General features: G+C 37.4%; 1 protein-coding gene and 1 pseudogene across 2 annotated transcripts; one reads left to right on the top strand and one right to left on the bottom strand.

Moving 5' to 3' along the window:
- Nucleotides 1–1,074: 1,074 nt before the first annotated feature.
- LOC143582825 (putative serine/threonine-protein kinase PIX13) lies at nucleotides 1,075–2,437 on the top strand (the record flags this gene model as incomplete). Its single annotated transcript, XM_077065310.1, has 4 exons — nucleotides 1,075–1,210; nucleotides 1,296–1,386; nucleotides 1,507–1,637; nucleotides 1,718–2,437. Coding segments are annotated over 4 exons (816 nt in total), but the record flags the coding sequence as incomplete, so codon positions are not given.
- A 2,260-nt stretch (nucleotides 2,438–4,697) lies between these two features.
- LOC143582826 (actin-related protein 7-like) lies at nucleotides 4,698–21,062 on the bottom strand (annotated as a pseudogene). Its single transcript, XR_013144047.1, has 4 exons — nucleotides 20,867–21,062; nucleotides 5,417–5,558; nucleotides 5,099–5,321; nucleotides 4,698–5,023 (listed from the first exon to the last, which is right to left on the bottom strand). The product of XR_013144047.1 is annotated as an actin-related protein 7-like (transcript).
- Between the last annotated feature and the right edge of the window lie 825 nt (nucleotides 21,063–21,887).

Genomic DNA, 21,887 nt, shown 5'->3' with positions numbered 1-21,887 from the left:
CGCGCATAGGTTTTGGCTTTGTGTCTTCATGACATCCTGATTTCAAGCCTCTTGTCTATATCTTGTGGGTTGTTCCGCCCCGCTCGATGTTAAGGCGGGTGCATACCCTTCAATTATAGTACAAGTTAATATATAATTATGATTTAAGTTTTAAGGGGAGAGAGTGATTAATTTCGAATTGAACTGGTTTTCTGACTTTAATTCACTTGAAGGTCTTATGTTCAGTGAAAAATGTTTTCTAATGATTAGCAGGGTACTCGTGACTTAAAAGTTACATGTGTTTTCCAGTAACCGACTCTCACATTATCAGTTATCAAATATGTATACAAATAATATTTATAGAAAAAAATAGAATATCAACTACACTATTATCTACATATAATAAGAGGCATGTATGAACACCTCACAAAAAAGTTTCCAACACACATGTCGTTTTTCCACATATTAATATTTAATCACTATTTTTTCCTAAATAGAATTTAATAATATTAAAGCATCTATATAGGGGGACCCCAAAATTTTTGGTCAAAGGGTTGACATTTTGGAGGGCAAAGTTTGTTTGACATCTTCAAAGAGCATGTATACTATAAATTAATTTCTATAAATATTACAGTACTACTTATTTACTTTATTAAATGATTTATTTATTAATTAGTTCATGATATTTTAATGCTCTTCTATGTTACGGTTGACTTTTTGTCTTTAAGTCAAACTCTCATAACTGCTTCAAAGACTATATTATATTATTACATATTATTTAGATCTTGTATCGTAAATATATACTAATAAGTTAATAGTTTTTATGCATTTATGTGATGTATTATTATTATTAATTAATGCTATTATATTTGTATAATTAATATCTTCTTCGACTTACAAACCTAAACTAAGCTCTAATTAAGCTCGGTGTATGAAAATCAGACTCGTAATCATTGAAATTGGCTTGTTAATATTGAGTATGTCTCGATCGATTTGATTCATTTACAACCTAGTTTAGCCATTTTCATGAACCCTTGTTAGTAATGCATTTTAGCTTTAATTGATTTATTTTGATAATTTTAATTTTGTATACAGGCAAAAGTAAATTTTTTGGGAAAATTTAGCCATCCAAATCTCGTCAAATTAGTGGGATATTGTTGGGAAGATAAAGAATTTCTTCTTGTATATGAATATGTGCAAAAGGGTAGTCTTGAGAATCATCTTTTTAAAAGTAAGTAACTTCTTAATATTAATTAATTAAATTTTATATAAATTTAACATCTTAATATATAATTAATTTTTATTAAATATCGCAGAAGGTGCAGAACCACTTTCATGGAGTACGAGGATTAAAATTGCCGTAGGAGCTGCACAAGGGTTAGCTTTTTTGCACAATACTGAAAAAAGGTTATTTATAGAGATTTTAAATCAGCGAATATTTATTAGATGGGGTAAGTGAAATTTTTGTTTATCATAATTTAAAATAGTATAAACTTATTCTTTTTGAAAATTTAATATTAAATTATCTTTGCAGGATTTTAATGCGAAACTCTCGGATTTTGGGCTCGCAAAATTGGGTCCCGTGAATGGTGAATCTCATGTCTCGACAGGCGTAGTTGGTACATACGGTTATGCAGCTCCAGAGTACATAGCAACAGGTAAGTCATTGCCGATAAAGATTATGTATTTATATCATTGCTCAAAAAATGTTGTAATAGAAGTTTTGTGATTTATACAGGTCATTTATATGTTAAAAGTGACGTTTATGGCTTTGGAGTTGTACTGTTAGAAATAATAACGGGCCTAAAGGTACTAGACACTAACCGACCAAGCTCACAACATAACTCGGTGGAATGGACTAAGCCATCATTGTCTGACAGAAGAAAATTAAGAAAAATCATAGACCCGCGGCTAGAAAATGACTACCCTCCAAAAGGAGCGGTTAAGGCGGCGGAGCTCATCTTGAACTGTCTTGAAGCGGACCCAAAAAACCGACCTTCAATGGAAGAAGTTTTGGTTAGTTTGCAAGAGATTAGCGATATCAAAGCAAAACCAAAGGAGCCTAAGGTCCATGCAACCCAACCAACGGGTCCACAACGTGACCGCCGTTATCACTCGGCTCACCATTCTCCGCTCCATGGGAAGCACGGTGGCAGAGGTCAGGCTAGTCAACTTTCACCAATGAGATCGTATTGACCTAAAAGGTCAACAAACATTTTTGAAACGCTAGTGGAAACAAAACTCAGTGTTTTAAACATATTGTCAAAGAGGCCCAAATATAATAGGTATTGCGGGCCAAAAGAAAGGAAACGTGAATTACAATATTACATATTTACATTGTTTAATACTTTGATTATGTATATGTTAATATTGTAGAATAAATTATAGTGAGGTATTCACATATTATTAAGTGTCTACACTAATAGGATAATTTGATAATATCAATATAGTTGTTTTACATTAATGGTGTTAATATTCTTACTTAAAACTTCTAAACATATATACTATATATACCATTTGTTAATCTCACTCGAAAATATAAGGCCATATGACTCATATTTTCTAAAAAAAAAACGGTTGCGGTTACAGTTTTAGATAGAAGCGTAAGAAAGGATATAGACGTACGTTTCATATTATCACGTTAGTATTATACATCTACGGTTACGTTAGAACAATTTCACACGTCTATATAGTCCTGACAAACATTTTAATCATAGATCTACTTTTACTCATTTTGTTTATCAATTGATATAGAAGACGATAATGCTTTTTTATTTTAGGGATACACAAATTAAACAAGCAACAAGCAATATCAAGAAACAACACTTTGGGGTTCATTAGTTAGCAAATGTTAATCTTCATCATATACACTACATGCTTGGATAAATTCTTACCTAATAGCCTTACAAATTTATTAAGTAGGGCAACGTTATACGACAAGTTATCTAGAAACATTTGCGGTGGACAACGGATGGTCCAGTTTCATCATAATCCGTCTTTGTTATATGCTGAATACATGGATAAATCCTCGGGCATGTAGTCTGGTGCCTGCAATTCAAAATGCACAAATATTATTCAAATTTATAATCATATTTATGTGTGTTATTTGACCTTAAAACAACTTTTTCCTCATTTTAATAAATAATTCACAAAAATATTCATTTCAAGAGTGTGTTATACTTCTACCAATATAGTCATGTTAGAAATAAACTACTCATTTAGCCATGAATTAGGCGGTATAGTATTACTTTTACTTCGTATGAGACTTTGTCCCGTACTCCCATCAATGACTTGTACCATTGTTGTTCGGGTATGACTCATGTATAGAATGAAATTATTCATGGATCTATGTGTTAAATTGTTCTAACATGACCACAGAACCTTTTAAGAGCATTCACGCTCCATTTCCCATATCCAATAGAGGTATAAATGAGCCGAGCTACTCGAGATCGACTCCTGAAAAGCTCGATCGAGCTGAGCTTAAACGAGCATGAGCCCGAGCCTAAAACCAAGCTCATTTAATAAACGAGCCCGATCCCGAGCTTCACTTATCGAGCTCGAGCCGGCTCATTTATGTATTTAATTTTTATTAAAAAATCTATATAATATTATGAAAAATTACTAAATAATATATATCATGTTATATAAATTATAATTGAAAAAAATATATAAAATAACTTCAAATATTTAAAATTAATTAAAAAATATTAAACGAGCCGAGCTCAAGCTTTAGAAAATTAAGATCGAAACAAGCCAATCTCGATCTCGAGCTCTGTGTATTATAAACAAGCCGAGCTCAAAGCCTAGTCGAGCTCGGGCTCGACTCATTTGCACCCCAAATTCTCCAACCCAATCTTTATATTATAACAAAATAGCTTAAAAATTCACTCCATTCCATTCCCCCATCCCCAACCCAATGTTTTTATGGGAAATCATACTCATCCCCCATATTTGAGGGGTACTTTTCACCCCCATATCCTGTTCTTTTATTGTTTTTGTGAGTGTATGTGAGTGGAAGAAATAGATAATTTATTTAAAAAGAGAATAAATAAATATTATTTAATTAAATGGATGCGAAGTAGAATGTGAGGTTTTTCGAAAATGAGAAAATAATTTATTTAAAAAAGGAATAAATAAATATTATTTAATTAAATGGATGGGGAGTAGAACGTGAGGTTTTCGAAAATGAGTAATAAATATAGAAATAGATGTCTTTTTGTTATATTATAGGAATGGGGATGAGGTATGGAGTGTTAATGCTCTTAGTAACGCAATTTAATATGTTGTATGCATTAAAAGTACACTAAGGATAGCTATCAAACGATTTGACCCACAAAAAATAAAAAAGTTGATTGACCTCTTTAAGTCATTCAAAATTATGACCAGTGGTGTAAACAAGCTGTGTCTAGCTAGCTCAGCTCGTTTAGCTTTTAATAGCTTGGGCTCGGCTCGTCTCAAACTATATACCTAATACTCAATTTTGGCTCGTGATTGGTTTCAAGCTCAAGTTCGACTCATTTATTATAGGTAGTTGCAATTATTCTGTATATATAACTTTTGTATTTAACATAATATATATTATATATTTATTTCATCATAAATGAGTATTACAAAAGCCTATTTTTAACATATTAATATAACTTACATAAATAATGGGGCTCGTATAGGGCTCACAAACCACCTCGAAGTCAGGCTTGTTTATTAAACAAGCTTATTTTTAGCTCAAACCCATTTAATCTCACAGCTTGTTACGAGCTTTTCATGAACCAATCTCAAGTAGCTCACGAGCAACTTGGCTCGTTTACACCCCTAGTGACGTTTAATATTAAAACCATATAACTAAAAAAAAGAAAAAAATACCTGTCATGGAAACTGTTCCCCCACACAGAACAGTGTTGTCCAACAGCTGTCGGTGATTTTCAGACGATACAGTGGAGATAATTTGAACAAGCCGTTCAACAAGCCCATAGGTCTCTAAGCCCAATATAGACGGTTGAAACAAGGCCTCGCCAACTGTATACCTCTCTCTTTTGATTGACATCACCTGAAACACCAAAACACGTACTTAATCGCATAGATGCATTCATGAGCAAAATAGAAGAAAAGGTGTGGGACCCACCTGGCCATCTGGCAAAGTATGCTGCTCTTTGTAACATTTTTTCATAAGCAAGCATACTGCTCTTTTAGTTTCTCAACTGATGAAATATCAATCAAGGTTTATATTATATGTGGATTTGACAATGCAAGTTCTTGTGCAAACAACTTTGTCAAATCTGCACCGCCTATTTCTAACCTTCTAGAAGCTATGTGTTGAACCGCGCCTTCAATTACTGGAGCGATATCTGAACAAAAGCACAAAAACATAAAAATAATATCAGTAAAGTAAAACTTAATAATTTATAGGTTTAATATAGTCATGAGCTATTTTGTTAAGTACCTATTTTTCCATGACCAATATCAACCGTGCAACCTGAAATGCGTCCTACTGCATACAATGATAATACTGCTTGCACTGAAGCATAAAAGCCTGAGATGTTAAATGTTTCAAACATTAACTGCACCAACTGTTCTTTGACCACCTGTGAAAGAATAAAACTTGATTGAATTTGATAAATAAAAGAATCATTAAAACTGCACCAAGTAATTCGAACTGTAAAAGTAATTCGGGTTTGCATGAAACCTAAAAAATGGATGCAAAACCGAAAAAACCGAACTGAGATAAGCGAACCCTGTTGGTAGCAGTAATTAAACTTTTGTCCTTATCTTTGGCATGTGTTTTTTTAGTTATTAGGATGTCCGGTTCTTTATGCTAGTTTGAAGCTTTTAATGTTTATCTTTATTCCAGTTTTCAGTTCCTATTTTTATGTTTGTTTATGCTGTAATTCGGGCTATTTAAACTTAAAGCCTCGTTGATTAAGTTAATAAACATAGAAAGCATTCGGCTTATTTCTTTTCTCTTTGTGCAATTATAATTTTGATCACTTAATTTGTGTTATTCGATCCAACAAAGTGGTATCAGAGCCGCAATCTGTGGTTCACCTAAAGACTCTTGCTGGTAGATTAATCTGTTTCAGGCTCTTGATCATGACTACGTCTTACGCTTTAGCAACCGTTCCATCGACTCCTCTATGCTCTACCAATCTTCAAAGGAGAGGGGTACGAATTCTGGAGCATAATGATGAAGACACTGCTAATTTCTCATGATTTGTGGGATAAGGTGGGCAGTGGGTTTAAAGAGAATGATAACGATCGGCCACGTACATATGTATTCTAAAGCTTTGATTTCCTTATATTGCCCCATACATATGTATTCTAGAGATGAGGGTCTCTCTGAAAGCCACCTCTTTATCCCTTTGAATAGAGGTACGGTGTGCTTACATCCCACCCTCCCCAGATCCTACTTATAGCTTTGCTGTTGGTGGGACTTCACTGGGTATGATTGATTGATTAATTAATTGATAACGATCGGCCACGATTAATGGAAAACATAAAGAAAGATGCGAGAGCGCTCTCATTAATTCAACAAGCTGTACATGATGAGGTGTTCTCACGTATTGCTGTAGCCTCTATGTCACAAAAAGCTTGGACTCTCCTACAGACTGAATATCAGGGAGATTCCAAGGTCAAAACAATAAAGCTCCAAGGCTTATGGTAAGGATGTGTCGGATCAACTGGTGGTAGAGAAGTGTTGAGAAGCCTCCCCCCTCGTTGGGATCATGTTGAGAAGAATGCCAAGACACGTCAAAGTTGTCTTTTTGATCAATTGATGGGGTCCCTACAAGCTCATGAGGGTAGTGTTAATAGGAAGGTTGAATGAGTGGAGGACGACACTGCTTTCCAAGTTAGAAAAGATGGTGAGGTTCTAGCGTATAGAGGTCGTGAGAATGGTGCATCTAGAAGCAGTGGTCAAGGAAGGGGACGAGGTTCAGGTAGTGGTAAATCTCCAGTTCGATGTTACAACTGTAATCGTTATGGTCATGTTAAAGCCGACTGCTGGAGGGGCAATTTGTGATGAAGAAGAAGAAAACAAGGGGCAGTTGTATATGGCGATGGAACATATGGCTGATGAGGGAAGCCACAGGTCAGATGCTAGTATATGATTCCTTGACAGTGGTTGCTCAAACCATGTGACAGGAGAGCGCCCGTTGTTCAAAACATTAGATCACAGCCTCGCACCAAAGTACATGTAAGGATGGGTAATGGAAAGTGATGCAATATGCAGTCACGTTGAAACAAACACAGGAACAAGCTGGGTAAATATTCTTATTTAGACTGGAGGTGGCTGCTGGTAAGCATAGATTACTGAATAATGTCCAGTTCTCACCAGAGGGGTACAATATGTTAAGTATTGGTCAGTTAATGAAGTCGGGCTACTCTTTTTTATTTGATAATGATGCTTGTGCAAGGGCTGTAAGGCAAACTAGACGTCATCCGTTCGGCGGGAAGTTCGTTTATGCTCGCCCGTTTAATAAACAAAACGGACATGAACAGAATATATTCGTTCGGTAAACTTAACAAATGAACACAGACGAAGGCCACGTTTGTTCAATAGTGTTCGTGAACGTTGGTAATGTGTTCATTTACGCCCGTTCGATTATGTCCGGTTAAGTTCGATTACGTCCGCCTGGTTAGGTTCCTTGAAGAATGAAGAATTTGAAGCTTGTTTCACGTGAAACACAAAAATATTTGTGGATTTTGAATTTCAAGACGTTCTTTCGATATGATTATGTTTTAATTACAATGATAAGTGCTAAGTTTTTTTGGATATCATGTGGTGTAATTCTGGATTTGTGGGTGAACTTGTGTGGATTTATGATTATTATTTTGAATTAATATGTAATTGTTTATGTTTTTTTCTCTGTTAAAGTCGTTTATGTTCGTTTGTCCATTAATGTTCATTTGTTTTTGTTAGTGTTTGTTTGTCCATTAGTGCTCGTTAGTGTTCATTTGTCCATTAGTGTGTGTTAACGTCCATTTACAATATTCACGAACGGAAACGAACAAACTCAATTCCTTAATGAACGAACATGGACACGAATTTTCGTTCCGTAGAGTGTTCATGAGCCGTCCGTTTGTCCGATAAAAACTTAACGGACAAACACAGACAAGGTCTCGTCCAGTTCGTTTACTGCAGTTGTGCTTTGGCATGCAAGAAGACTGGGAAGTTGGTTTGCAAGGTACCTATGTCTAGTAATAACACTTTTCCCTTGAATGCAACTAATTCCAAAGCAACTGCTCATGCAATGGTTAATAATGGCATTGGCATTTACGTTATGGTCATCTTCATTAAAATGGTTTAAAAACGCTCAGTAATAAGCGACTTGTGATGGGCCTGCCAAAAACAAAGAAGCAGTCAGTATGAAAGGGATGTCTATTAGGAAAGCAAACTCGCAAGCCTTTTTCCAACTGGTGCGTGGAGATCTACTAAGGTATTGGAAATAGTTCACACGAATGTATGTGGACCAATGCCCACTGAATCACTTGGAGGTAATACTTATTATTTGCTATTCACTGATGATTTTAGTAGAATGACTTGGGTGCATTTCTTACACAACAAGTCTGAAGAGTGCATGACATTAGAAGAGCACTCACGTCACCCTATACCCTGGGAGAAGAATGTGGTGAGTGTAATTACATAATAGTTTTTGAAATGGCCATGAGTATGGTGCATGAAAAGCAACAGAGTAAGTGTTTTTAGGGTGAAGCAGTAGCTGCAGCCGTGTACGTGCGTAATCGATCACCATCCAGGTCAGTAACAGGTGTCACACCATATCCAATTTGGTATGGTCAAAAGTCAGCAGCACACAAGTTGAAGGTATTTGAGAGTGTTGCATATGGGTTAACACAGGAAGAAATTAGACTCTTGAGTCAAGTAAATGTAATTTCATTGGGTAGTGGGTACTCATCAACTTCTAAAGCATACAGGTTGTATGAACTGATGAAAGAAGATCATTACCACACGTGATGTCATCTTTGATGAGCAGTCCAAATGGTGTGAAGATGTGAATGGGAAATTTGGTTTACTGGCTGATCTTATGCATGTTGTACCAGAAACAACTACTTGAAAGAAATTAAGATGAAGATGTTCAACTAGAGGTAACTGATGGTGAAGGTGAACAAGCGGCAACAGCATCCCCTAACACTATGCTGAAAGAAACTACAGATAGTGGGTCACGCTCAAAGACTTGAATAGTAAGGGCATTAAATGATCTATATGCTAATGCACGTTCTATTGATCCACCAGATTATAGTAGCTCGCTGTTAGCTTGCTCTCTCTCCTTGATGGAACCTACATCTTTTAAGGAGGTTTTAGGGCGCATAGAGTGGGTAGAAGCCATGAAGGCTGAACAACAAGCATTAAAAGATCATCAGAAGTGGACCTTAACCAATTTGCCAGAAGATAAGAAAGCCATTGGGTTGAAGTGAGTGTACAAAGTGAAGTAGAATGCAGATGGGCAAATACATAAGTATAAAGCAAGAATGGTTGCCAAAGGTTATGCATAGGAGTATGGAATTGACTATGAGAAGACTTTTTCACTGGTGTAAAACCATACATGTGATCCTCTCTCTAGTAGCTCAGAGGGGTTGGAAGGGTTTACAATTTGATGTAAAGTCTGCATCTTTAAACAGGCCATTACAAGAAGATGTGTTTGTCATGCAACCACCCGGGTTTGAAAAAATGGGACAAGAGAATAGGGTGCACAAGTTACATAAGGCCCTGTATGGGCTTAAGTAGGCACCCAGGACCTGGTATGGGAGGATTGATGCTTACTTGAAAAGAATGGGTATCACAGAATTTTCGGTGAACCAACGGTTTTATGTGAAAAAGGTGACATACTATTTTTTGGGTCTGGAAGTTAAAGCAGGGGCAAGAAAGTATGCAATGGACCTACTCAAGCGCTTTGACACATACCCGACCCGACCTTCAGTTTGAAGTTGGGATGGTGTCTCGTTACACGCAAATGCCATCAGAGTTGCACTATGGAATAGCCAAGAGAATCTTAAGGTATGTTTCAGGGACTTATGAGTATGGGTTATTTTATAAAGCATCAAAAGAAGTTGTGTTAAGAGAGATATACAGATAGTGACTGGGCATAATCGTTAGAAGATAAGGAAAGCATATCTGCAAATGTGTTTTAAGTTGGGTCAGGAGTTGTGTCTTGGTGTACAGGTGTTGTGCTGTGTGCGCGGCTTGTAAAAATATGATGGATTGGATATCTAGCTTTTGCACAAGATCGTGTTTTAAATTTATAAAAGTGATTTCTACAAAGACTAAACACACACAAAATAGGCAAGTGTACCTATCGTATATGTAGAATAGTATTGGTAAGAACCAAGTATCGATCCGTGGACACAAAGGTTTCTAATAATAAATCGTTGTTTTACTTTAATCAGAGGTTTTAATCATTTTGGGGTTAATAATTTTTTTGAGCTTTTTATAAAATATAAATGCTTATATATATAATATATAGGTGACCGAGACAAGAGATTCTAAACGGGTTTTTCAATTATGCGAAGTTTACCATCTAAGATCAAGAATCCACTCCATTTTTAGCGTTGATAATTAATATGTAGACATGTGATAGACTTGCCGTAGCAATATATGATAGATAGCTCCTTAAACCTTAAGTGAGCATCTTCGGCACTAAGGAGATGGTATGCGCATTTTAAAGTCCACCATTTCCTAATGTCATACCATCTCAATGATGTCGATTTGAGTTGACAAGTAGTTTCGTAAAGTAGAAAGATTAGGATTGACTTCGATTTCTCAAATACCAATTCTAACAACTTCGGGTGGTTGTAGTTCATCACACAACCTCCCATTGGTTGATTTATGTAGGTTATAATTACACATTCCGTTAACATATGGTTTCCTTGACTAATTTGATATCCTAAGCAAAGCCATTTTCGGATTACCAAGGTTTAGAAAAATTCACCATAACTTATATCTCATCATTTCTAAGTAAAATATAAGGATCCGTGTTTCGATAATTGTTGGTACATGATGTCAGTAGTTCAGTATCTAGTGTTATGTTTGTGTCTGTAATCGTGTTAGTTTGTTTTGGTTTGATTTAGATAGGTTGTCTCACAAGTTCGCTTGATATAAGCGAACTTGTGGACAAGCGAAGTTATTGACAATTTCGCCTAGTCTGTTAGGCGAAGTTGTCGTAACATATATAAACATATGTTACGGGTTGTATTTAAAAAAAAAGTTTTTCAGTACGTGTAATTGTGATTTGAACATCACGTGTTAAGTGTTGCAATACAACGTGTCTTTTGAGTATTGTAACGTGTGTTCGTGTTCGGTATTAACGTAGTTTACGTCCTACGCTCGTATCGTCTTACGTAGGGATTCCGCACCTACGTACTACGAGATATTTCTGTGTAGATCCGGCTGGGAACCTACAATTGGTATCAGAGCATTTGCTTGTGATTGTGTGGTTCGGGATTATCACACGAGTGTAGAAATCGTTCCGTTCGACTATTCGCGGGACGAGTTTACGTTGAAATACCGAGTTTTTGTGTCCTACCCATCTCCCACTATCAAATATAACCCATTACACCTTCGCATACCTCGCAATACGTCAAATTAAAACCTGCAAAAACCTTGTGTTCATCAGGCTAAGTTGCCGTCACTGTTCGTAGGGTTTAGGCGAAGTTATAAGTTTAAGCGAAGTTATCAACCAAGCGAAGTTGATATCAGGCGAAGTTGTCATTAAGCGAAGTTAATCAGCAGGCGAAGTTAAGGTTTCAGCGAAGTTAAGGAATCAAGCGAAGTTAAGATTAAGCGAAGTTAATCAGCAGGCGAAGTTAAGGTTTCAGCGAAGTTAAGGAATCAAGCGAAGTTAAGCTTAAGCGAAGTTAAGAATAACTTCGCCTACTGGTCACTGTTCAAATTAAATTTTTTTTTGTGTGTTTTCAAGTCGTGTTTCTTTCAGCAATGACTTCGATAAACATTACGGAACTGGTGAAAATGGAAGTTGAAGCCGGTTCAGCAACTAAGGCTCCGAAAATGCTTAAGGGTACCGATTTCGTTGCGTGGAAAGATCGGTTTGAACAGTATGTTAAATATCAAGATGCTAAGATGTGGGTGTGCATACAAGATGGATACATTCCACCAACAGCCTTGTTTGAGGGTCGTGATCAAATAAAGAAGTACAGTAAGATGGATGAGGAGGAGAGGAAAATGTATGAGGCAGAGAGTAAAGCTCATGCGGCGATCACCATGGCTCTTCCACAAGAGATTCTTCACACCTTCAGGAAATACAAAACCGCTAGAGAGCTATGGGAAACGCTAGAAAATCGATATGAAGGTAATGTGGGGATACGTGCATCCAAAATTAAGCTACTAAAAACCCAATTCTCGGTGTTCAAATATTTGAAAAATGAATCACTTGATTATATCATCACAAGATATTATCACCTGATGACCGAACTCAGCAATTACTCCATTGTATACAAAGAAGAGGAGATAGTAGAGAAACTTCTTGATGCTCTTCCACCGAAATGGGAAATGTACACGGTTTTGATGAGAGAAGATAAAGAGTTTGCCAATATCGATTTGGAAACAGCAGTCAATAAATTACGAACTTTTGAACTTAACATGGTTCGGAAAGAGATACCAACTGATCAGGTTCAGGATCCGGGAATGTATGGTGCGAAAGTTACTTCGAGTTCAAGTTCAAAGTCAGAATCCTCTACTTATTACTCAAAGGGAGACTCAAACTCAAATTCAACTCAGGATGGTCATGTGACTCTCAACATGGATGGTGATGTATGTTTCATAGCTGCAGAAAATAATTCTTCAAAACCTCAAGCCACAACTGGTAACTACTCACAGTTGCCCATGAGTGTTAAATTAGCTGAACAGCAGTTTGCTCTCTATGCATCTTTCATTGCATCTTATGAGAATTACATTAAAGGTAAAATAGTCGATCCCGCAACTTTGGATGAAGACTATGATCAGATTGATGCTAATGATCTAGAAGAGATGGATCTGCAATGGCAGATGGCTATGATAGTAAGACGGGTTAAAAGATTCATGAAGAAAACAGGTAGAAAGTTCGTTGGCGAAAGACCAGGTTTTGACAAATCAAAGGTTAGATGTTACAACTGTCAACAAAATGGTCACTTTGCCAAGGAATGTACAAATGAGAGAGTCGAACGTAGTCAGAACAGGCCTGCACAACAGAATGGGGGAGGTAGTGAGAATAGGGCTATGATATCTAGACACAATGGTGGGTATAACTGGAATCTACAGGTTGAGGAAGTCTTCGAACAGCCAAATTTGGTGAACATTGAAACTGCAGGAAGTGAGAAAGTGACGGGAGAAAATCAAGCTTACATGGCAGAAGTGAACGATCAGCTCTCTGAGGTAAGTTCTGAACTTCATTGTATGCAATGTGAAAATCTGTCTGAACAATTGAAAACAGTAACTGATCAGTTTGTTAGTTTGGACACTCAATTTAAAACGCTAAAAGAAGATCATCATTACACTAAAACTAGAGAAAACAGTTACTCGGTAAAAATAAAAGCTAGTGAAAAAGATATCAGAAGTCTTAAAGCCAGTCTAGCTGATAAAATACAAGTAATTGATCTTAGTTATGAAGTGTTGGAAGAAAAAACCAAACTAATTGCTGAAAGGGATAAACAGATAGCTGATTACCAGGTAAAAGTGGTGGAATTAAACAGAAAAATTGAACAGTTTAGAAATTCCTCAGCAATGCTTGATCACATCGTAAGTGTTCAACGTTCCCCAGTTAACAAAGGGGGAATTGGATTTTCTGAAGTTCCACCACCATATAACCATAACTATACGTATGATCCTAGTAATCAGAAATCTGTTGATGTTGAGATTAGTCAGACAGTTCCTGTCAGAGTTTCGATTAAAGAACCTGAAGTTAGTAAAAGCGAAACAAGTAAGCCTGTTTCGAATGTTAAGATTTCTGTTCCTAGTTCTGTCTCATCAAATTCGGACAAGACATCCGAATCTAGTGAGAGAAAAGAAGGGGTAGTGTTACTAAAACGTGGGGAGGAATATAAGCCAACTGAAAAGAACTCTCCCATAAACCCGTTTGTCCCACCATATGTTAGACAAACGAATAGTAATGCAACCTCAACATATGAAACAACTGTTGAGACGAAAGTTGAACACAAGAGTTGTTTCAGATGCAATCAAATAGGACACCTGATTGCAGATTGTCCTCTAAATCAGAGATTCAGAGGTATGAGGCCTCCGAAAACTGAAAATAAATCGAATGGTAATTACTATACTGGGAAGAATGCGAACTCACCAAAGTTCAGACATTGGACTTATCCAAGATGTCAAAGAAATCGATCTCAGTTTTTCCCAGTTAACAACCAAACCAACAATTATAACTCAGTTAATCCACTAAGGTTTGGATGGACCCATAGTCAATTCTCAAGAAGGTATCCTTTCAGAACTTACAGAAATCACTCTCAAACTGCCTTTGGGCAATCAAAGTACGGGATGCCGTTTAACAGATTTAATCGACCCAAGACCAGTAGGTCTTGGGTCCCCAGATTTTAATCTTTTCGTTAACTGTGCAGGAACAGTTGAACATGACTATAAATAATCATTAGGTTGTGGATAGTGGTTGTTCCTGGCACATGACTGGTAACAAGAATTTGTTACACGAATGGAAACCTGTTCAAGGAGGTAGGGTAAGTTTTGCTGGAGAGAGCGGATGTAGAATTACTGGTATTGGAACTGTGATAAATGGTAAAATGAAGTTAGAGAAGGTGAATTTTGTTGAGGAGTTGAAGCATAATTTGTTGAGCGTGTCTCAGATTTGTGACAAAGAGTACACAGTGCACTTTAATAAAAATGAAGCAATTGTTCTGTATCCTGGTTTCAAGATACCAGAGGCATGGGTGGTGATGAAAGCTCCAAGAGAAAAGAACACATATGTAATGGATATGAGGTCAACTGAGGTGGCAACAGAAGAGTCATGTCTTCTGTCGTAGGCAACTGAATCTGAGTCCGAGTTATGGCATCGAAGAATGGGACATATACATCTTCGAAAAATGAACTACATTGTCAAGAATGGGCTGGTGCTTGGTGTTCCCTTGAAAAATTTTAACTTTGAAGATCAATGCTTATCGTGCAAGAAAGGAAAGCAACACAAGAAACCTCATCACTCCAAGAAGGTTAATTCAATAGTCAGTACCCTAGACCTACTTCACATGGATCTCTTCGGTCCCGTGAATGTAAAGAGTCTAGGTGAAACATCATACTGCTTGGTAATAACCGATGATTACTCTCGATACTCTTGGGTATACTTTCTGAAGACAAAAGATGAGACGGTTCAGTTGGTAATTAACCTGATTACCAAGGTTGAAAATATTGTGGGGAGAAAGGTTAAGTACATCAGGAGTGATAATGGGACAGAGTTCAAGAACTACCAGATGGAGATATTCTGCTTACAGAAAGGGATAGACCACCAGTACAGCGCCCCGTATACTCCGCAACAAAATGGAGTGGCTGAGAGGAAGAACAGGACGCTAATTGAAGGAGCCAGAACTATGCTGGCTGATGCTAAACTTCCCGTGGTGTTCTGGGCTGAAGCTGTTGCCACAGCCTGTTATATCCTTAATCGTGTTTTAATTATTAAAAGATTGAATAAAACTTTTTATGAACTTATGCATGGTCGAAAGCCAAACTTGAATGGTCTCGAACCATTCGGGTCCCCATGTACGATATTAAAGACAAACTCTAAATTTGGTTAGAAAGACGACGAAGGTATTTTATTCGGATATGTTGTTGGGACACCCAACAGAAGAGTCTTTAATTTATTGAATAGCAAGGTTGAAGTGGTATGTAACACTGACATCACGAGTTACAAACCACCAATGCCTAGCATGGGACCCGCTGAAGCTTTCGACTATGATAAACTGTTCAAATCTTTTAATATGCCTTACTTGGATTTTGCAGAAGTTGATGAGAAAATTGCTTCACAGATTCTGTATGATGAGGAAGATAATATTGTGCCCCGTCCGAGATACGATGAATGTCAACCTTCCTCGTCAAGTGCCGTTGATATTCCTGCTGCCTCTACTGTGGAAGAATTCTACAATCCTTTTCACTCTCAACACCAATCACCCATTGATGAACTCTCTTCGAACTTGGAAAACAATCTGGAAGTCAGTACGATTCCGACTACTGGAGTTCACAAAAATCATCCTTTGGAGAACGTGATCGGTGATCTGTCTGATGGTGTACAAACAAGACGAAGCTTGAATGAGCACACCTGTGTTTACGCAAGCATTAAGGAAACGGGTATCATTAATGAGTGCTTGTACACCTGCTTCATCAGCCAGATTGAACCAAAGAACTATCAAATGGCTCTAAAGGACAGCTCATGGGTCGAAGCCATGCAAAAAGAGTTAGCCTAGTTCGAGAAGATGGAAGTGTGGAAATTAGTTGCAAAACCGAAGAATGTGCATGCTGTTGGCACAAAGTGGGTCTTTAAATGTAAGAGAGATGAGAAAGGAATAATCATAAGAAACAAGGCGAGGCTGGTAGTTAAAGGGTTTAATCAGCAAGAAGGAATCGACTACAATGAAGTGTTTGCTCCTGTGGCAAGATTGGAAGCGATTCGACTATTTTTGGCATTTGCTGCACACAATGAAATGAAGGTGTTCCAGTTAGACGTGAAGAGTGCCTTTCTGAATGGTAAAGTCGATGAGGTAGTATACGTTGAGCAGCCTCCGGGTTTTCCTGACCCTGATTTTCCTGATCATGTGTACAAGCTAAGTAAAGCGCTATATGGTCTACATCAGGCCCCTCGTGCCTGGTACTCAACCTTGTCTGATTATCTGCTTGAAAATGGGTTCGAAAGAGGAAAGATCGACAGCACGCTGTTTGTCAAGAGAAAAGGGCGAGATTTTCTACTAGTTCAAGTCTACGTGGACGACATCATATTTGCTGCATCAAAAGTCGTCATGTGTCAGGAGTTTGAAGAATTCATGAAAAAGAGGTTTGAAATGAGTGCAATGGGTGAATTAACTTTCTTTTTAGGATTGCAGGTTGATCAGAAGAAAGATGGGATGTTCATCCATCAAACTAAATATGTCCAGGACGTTCTCAAATGCTTCAAGATGGAGGACAGCACTCCATTTGATACTCCGGATTGCGTCAACCACAAACTGGGTGCTGAATCGGATAGTGATGAAGACGTGGACCCCACCCAATATCGAGCAATCATAGGTTCTTTAATGTATTTAACTGCATCTAGACCTGATATTATGTTTGCAGTTTGTCTTTGTGCTCGATTTCAGGCAAGCCCGAAGGAATCTCACTTGAAGGGAGTGAAGAGAATATTGCGGTATCTCAAAGGCAAACCTAAGCTGGGATTGTGGTACACGAAAGGGGGAGACTTGGATTTGGTCGCTTACACAGATTCTGACTATGGAGGTTGCAATCAGAACAGGAAGTCGACAACCGGTGGATGTCAGTTTCTGGGAGGAAGATTGGTTTCATGGCAATGCAAGAAGCAGACCTTTGTAGCCATTTCCACCTGCGAAGCAGAGTACATGGCAGCATCTAACTGCTGCTCCCAGGTTCTTTGGATACAACAGCAATTGCGCGATTACGGTCTGAATTTCACTCAAACTTCTATTTGTATTGATAACACTTCTGCAATCTCAGTAACTAACAATCCCGTAAAACATAGCAAAACTAAACACATTGACATTCGTCATCATTTTATACGGGATTGTGCTGAGAAGAAATTAATAGTGCTCGAAAAGGTTGATTCGTTAGATAATTTCGCTGATCTTTTTACTAAAGCGTTTGACAGAACTCGTTTTCAAAATCTTGTTGAGCTTAATGGGATGATCAATCACGAGTAACCGTGTTTTTCGTTTTTAATTAAAAAAAAACGTCACTATCGCTTAGAATTATGTCGGTTGCTTCAGTTTGAAGGACATGTCTTCGGATGTGTTTGGTCCTCACTTCTACCAGTAGATTATGAGGATAGCCATTAACCAGATGACTGAAAGTGACCGGGGCGGTTTATGATGTGTTTTTATTCTTTCGCTGAAAAATAGTCGTTCATACTTAGTTAGAAGGACACATATTCGTATGTGGTCGGTCCAGCTGATCCATTGGATCTTCAGGATAGCCGTTTACCTGAAGACTTTGCCTTGATCGGGGCGATAGAATTTAAAATTTTTATGGGAGATGATATAATTTTTCAAGTCTACAACTTCGTAAGAAGTTTCTATACAATGTTTCTAAGAAAATTGATCCAACCTTAGAAAGTGATACACAAACTATTTCTGTGTGCTTAACTAGTGAAGTTATTAGGCCTAAAAGACTCTAGAACAGTCATTGTATGTTATGGTAGCTTTTTATGGTACGTAAAAGTTAAAGTGATACTAACTAAATCTTCTCGATTTAAAGGGAAGACTCATTCAGAGTTGTGTATGTCTCCATATACGTCTTTTCGAATGATAGGCAGAAAAGCGATTACCCAGTCATACACGAGCCCGTGAGTGTTCTGATTTCCGAGAAGATAGTGTGTCAAGTACCTGCAGTGATCCAGATTCAGGACTTGCAGTAGTCTACTGTTTGAAACTATGTAAATCTTTATTATTAAAAAAAAAAGGGGTTAAGCCTTCTGAAACCTTGTGTGTTATAATTGTCAATCAAGAGGCAAGAAACAGAACGGGTAGAAGACTCTAAAAGATCAAGATGTACTTACAGATTAATCAGACACTACGGGTCGAGGTCAACTCGGGGTGACTTAGGGAAAGCAAAATAAGCTTTGAGAATAGATAGGAGGCATCACAATCTCTGATGTGTTGTCTGTTTAAATTTTGAGCTTAATTGAACCTAATCCATATCACAGAAGCGATGAAAACCATACTAAGTAGTTTACCTGATTACAACCTGTTTCTTTATGTCATAATACCGCTGAACATGGATCTATGTGACAGTCACTTAACTAGTATGATTCCTGTTCGGATCTTTTCTAAAACATGCTAGTCCCTGTCAAGACTGAAATTTGATCCCGTGTACTTTATTTCTAAATTTTTCATTGCATATGTCGTTTTATGGTATAAAACTTGGTTACTTGGTCGTTGAACGTAACATTTAAATCTTTAAAGGAAGTTTTAAAAGACAATTGCATAATGTTCAAATTTATAAGGGTCTGTTGTGTAAATTTTAATACTAAGCGAAGTTGATATAGGGCGAAGTTATGGATAAGCGAAGTTAACCATAACTTCGCCTGAGCCTTTTCAAGCATATATAAAGGTCAACTCAGTCAAACCGTTTATATCTCAAATTTCAAGCGAACTTATAAGTAAATTAACCTTCGGCGAAGTTACCTCTCGAATCAAACATTGTTATTTTTCTCAAATTCGATCCGTGTTAAAGGTGTGTAGGGTCGGGATAACGTATAATTCGTGTCGATCATGTTAATTAGATGTCATTTTGGTCTGATTTGGGACCTCGTTCATGCAAACCATTACACACCCACTTTTCAAACTCTTTTTGACGTGTTCGTAACCAATTTGATCGTCTAGATCTCTTGTGTTACATGTTTTCATTGTTCACAATCACCAATTTCACCAATAAACCTCGTCTGGCCTCCTAAACTGTCGCCGTTTCAGTTCAGGCGAAGTTGTTCTCAACTCTTCACTAGATCTTCAAAGTGAGTGTTAGTGTGTGTTTTTATAAGTGAAAACCGGAGAGAACTCTTTTCAAGGCACACTTGATGAATGCAACATGAGCCACTAGTTATAGGCAATCTGGAAGATGAGGCACGGCCCCGTGTATTTTTATGACATGTGCCAGATTTGTTTTGTCTTTTGTGTGAGGTGGCAACGGCCCCGTGCATGCTGAGCACGGCCCCGTGCTTTTGCTTCCTGATTTTGTCTTTTCTTGTTTCAGAAGCATGGGGGCGTGTTTCTTGAGGCATGGGGGCGTGTTTCTTTGTTTTCTTGTGTTTTCTTCTGTTTTTCTTTGTCTTTTTTGCTTGTTTCTTCGTTTGAGGCTTGGTTTCACCTGAAATTATGTTTTATTATGATAAGTAGTCTTTTATGCTATGTTATTAGATAGAAATTGCAGTTTTTAGAGATTATTTGATGCCGAAAAGATGTATATTTTATGTACATCAACAGGTGGTGACTTTATCCTCTACTGAGGAAGAGTATATCACAACAAATGAAGCCAGCCTGCCAGGCCGTATAGTTGCGCAAGTTGTTAGCTGATCTTCATTATGAACAGAAGAAAGCTACAAGTATTCATGTTGATAACATGTCAGCTATCTTCCTCACAAGAAACTCAGCTATGCACAGTCGAAGCAAACATATTGACACAAAATGTCACTACATAAGGAGTTTGGTGGAGAGCAAGCTTAATCATCTACGGGCTGGAATGGGTGTTACGAAGTAGCTGAATTAAGCCGGGGTGTCGGTAGCAGTAATTCAAATTTCTTCCTTATCTTTGGCTTGTGTTTTTTCGTTATTAAATAATAATGCCTAGTCCCTGGGATGCCTGGTTCTTTATGCTAGTTTGAAGTTTTTAATGTTTATCTTTATTCCAGTTTCCAGTTCCTATTTTTATGTTTGTTTATGCCGGAATTCTGGCTATTTAAAGCCTCGTTGATTAAGTTAATAAACACAGAAAGCATTCGGTTTATTCCTTATGCACAACCCTTAAAGTAATGGACCACATATTAACCGAATCTTGTAATTACAATGTAGGGATACAGGAAAGAAAGAAACCCGGACCAAACCCTATAGAAGCATAACTCGGGCTCATGGCCAAAACACAGATAAGCCGTAACAATAGAAATCTAATATCCGCATTAAAAACATCAACCGAATTCAACATATGTATAAAGAAACAGATAACCATGGGAGTTAGAAGCGGATCTGCAAATAAAATTTGTCCTTGGTTACCAATTTCCCATCCTAGACCATCATAAAGAGTAGAACCTCCATAGCATCCCAATGTTTAATGAACCCGCGAACAACGGGACCAACAGTGTTAGCATGATGTAATGGATAATCAGGTAATGATGCATCTGCATTCATCATCTTCATTTGAGTTGGAATAATATGTGAAATATGATGGTCGGGTATTTTGTATATATATAAGTGTAATAATTATGTAGTTTTATTGAGCATATTGTTAGAACTTTGGTACTTCATACGTGCTTTTGTATTTCAGGTAATTGATCGTTAAAGATGCTAAATGCGAGACCTGTACGAGCATGGAATTATATCTCAGGAAGAACGAAGCATGATTTGATGTCTTGGGAAGTGTTACAAGGATTCGGGAAGAGTATGGATGAGAAATCATAAGCCAATGCTAAAACTGAACAAGATGGGTTGACAAAATGCGACCTTAAAGTAAAACGAGCATATCGTGAGCTAGAAAATGAGTTACGGGAGCCATAATATATGCATTTTGGGTTTCTCGACGAGAGGAATCCAAATATGAGGTTTTCCTAGGTCGCGGTACGCGACGGGTAGGGTCTATGGCCATCGCGATACGCAATGGTCTTAAAAATCGTGAAAAAACGGATTTTGACCTATATCTTCTAATGAATGGTTGACTTTTATATTATTCCGCGAATTTTTTATTAAATCTGATATTATGAACTGTGTTTATGAGCAAATCCAACGTTAAAGTAAGGCACCGGTAACGGGGCCTTACATTGCTTGTCACATGCTTATCGAGATCTTAATACCACCACCTGTATGGAGATTAGGACTTTAGAAAACCCTTTCATACACTATTCCCCCACTGAATAAATTTCCTTACCCGACATTATTCCCCTAGGAGCCCGTTTGGACCATATTTCTTTTCATTTATTAAACTGAACATTACACACCATTTCAGCCTTGGCCTTCACTTTATTTTAACCCTG

Source organism: Bidens hawaiensis, unplaced genomic scaffold (assembly GCF_021521415.1).
Source record: "Bidens hawaiensis isolate Kalapana, Puna unplaced genomic scaffold, B.hawaiensis_p1.1 tig00032023_1, whole genome shotgun sequence".
Lineage (NCBI taxonomy): Eukaryota > Viridiplantae > Streptophyta > Magnoliopsida > Asterales > Asteraceae > Bidens > Bidens hawaiensis.
This window is presented reverse-complemented; position numbering and strand designations above follow the sequence as displayed.